The sequence below is a fragment of the Acanthisitta chloris genome, unplaced genomic scaffold (assembly GCF_000695815.1).
Source record: "Acanthisitta chloris isolate BGI_N310 unplaced genomic scaffold, ASM69581v1 scaffold2047, whole genome shotgun sequence".
Lineage (NCBI taxonomy): Eukaryota > Metazoa > Chordata > Aves > Passeriformes > Acanthisittidae > Acanthisitta > Acanthisitta chloris.
In genome coordinates, this window is record NW_008684167.1 from 53,590 (window position 1) to 55,324 (window position 1,735).

The 1,735-nt window shown below is 39.4% G+C and overlaps 1 protein-coding gene across 1 annotated transcript in view; it reads right to left on the minus strand.

The window, feature by feature from the left end:
- The window catches only part of UHRF2 (ubiquitin-like with PHD and ring finger domains 2, E3 ubiquitin protein ligase), a 27,054-nt gene that overhangs the window by 24,368 nt on the left and 951 nt on the right, over positions 1-1,735 (minus strand). The window contains exon 2 of the mRNA XM_009079214.1: positions 341-527. Within this exon, the coding sequence (XP_009077462.1) occupies positions 341-527 (187 nt within the window). The remainder of the gene's footprint in view (positions 1-340; positions 528-1,735) is intronic.

Below are 1,735 nucleotides of genomic sequence, written 5' to 3' on the forward strand. Positions count from 1 at the left end.
CAATGAAGCTTTAAAAAAATTGAAAGGCTTAGAAACAACAACTGCTGATTAACACAATCAGATCAGGTTATGTCACAGAAGATCATAACGATCACAATGAATAAAATGAAGATACCAGTTTTGAAACTCCATAATGATCATTAAAGTTTACTACTAATCCTTTGTGAATGATTTAAAAAAATTATCTTGACAGAAAACATAAGGTTTTATATTAAGCAGATGAATGAAACAGCAAAATTTAAAAATGTCTCCAGTACTGTCTCTCATGAGGGGCAAAACCCAAAAAGTTACCATGTACAGAATGGTAATACAGATAAGTAAATCATCCGTGTATATTTACCAGTCCTCATCTTCCGGTATCTTGCTTAAGGGGGGGTTCAGGCAGTATATATGATAAGCCATATTACATTCATCACACAGGAGTTGCATGTGAGCATCCTGTTTGCCACCACACAAGTAACACGAACAAAAACGGCACTCCTTATCTGGATCAGCCCTACAGTGCTTGCATTCAGGACCACTTTTTCCTGTCAAAAACAAAGAAATGTCAAATGCCATATATCTCAGAACAACACGTAACTGTATCTACAGGAAAAAAAACATTTCTGCAGAAGAATACTGCCCTCTAGAAAATACTTTTTTCTTACAGTGAGGTATTTGGCTATCTAGGCTGCTGAGATTTCTTCTGCTATATAAACAAGCAATAAGGAAAATGACTAATCACCAGCTTCTCATTTTCTCCTGTTCCAAATATGCTACCCGCACATTCTCCCTACAGATGGAGTCTTGATGCCAGTAGAAGCTGTACAGCTTATCAGTTCCTTGTAAGTCAGTTGCTTGCATAACTTAAGAAATCAAAGGAAATGTTTCTCTTGAATAGAAAGACAAGATGGATCCATGATGTATCCAGAGGAGTTCTGGATACTTTAAAGTTTTTCCTTAGTGTACTGAGAAGGAAACGAATGACTAAGGGTTTGCAGAAATCCTGTCCCCTTCCTATTGAAAAAAAAACCATGCCCTCCCAACTGAACAGACTTGACAGAAAATTCGATCCACAAAGTTAGAAGGTATCTGTAAAAAACCTCTATAGAGAGAAACTCCAAACTGAAACTCTTAGAAGAAAGGGGGCCTGGAATGCCAAGTATTGCGCTGTATCCGCAGTCTTTCTCGAGGACCTTGAATACTTTTATCTTCAAAGGTGGAACCAACTAGGCTTAGTGAGGAAAGGGGATGGAGTTTTGAGTGACAAAGATGAGTCAAGGGCTGCTGATCTATTAAGAACCAACATGGAACACATCTGTGAAATGCCTCACAGGAATTAGGGATTTTTCCTCTGAAAAGCTGACACGGATGAGAGCCCAACTGAAATGTCTCTACAATAATGCATGTAGCATTGTTAACAAACAGGAGGAACTGGAAGTGGCTGTGCAGCTGGAAAGCTATGATCTAACTGCAATCACTGAAACTTGGCGGGACAAATCACATGACTGGAGCACTCCAGTTGATAGCTATAATCAGTTCATAAAGAACAGGCAAGGAAGGAGATTTGCCGTCTACGGACTGACTGCACAGACCTGTCCTTGAAAAACAGCAATGAACAGGTTAAGAGTTTGCAGTTGGAAAGAGGAGGGTAAGCCAACAAAGGAAAGTTCATGGTTTACGTTTATTTCTGGCCACCCAATAGAGGGGAGCCTGTTGACAAAACCTTACTTCAACTGCAGGAAGTATCACTCTA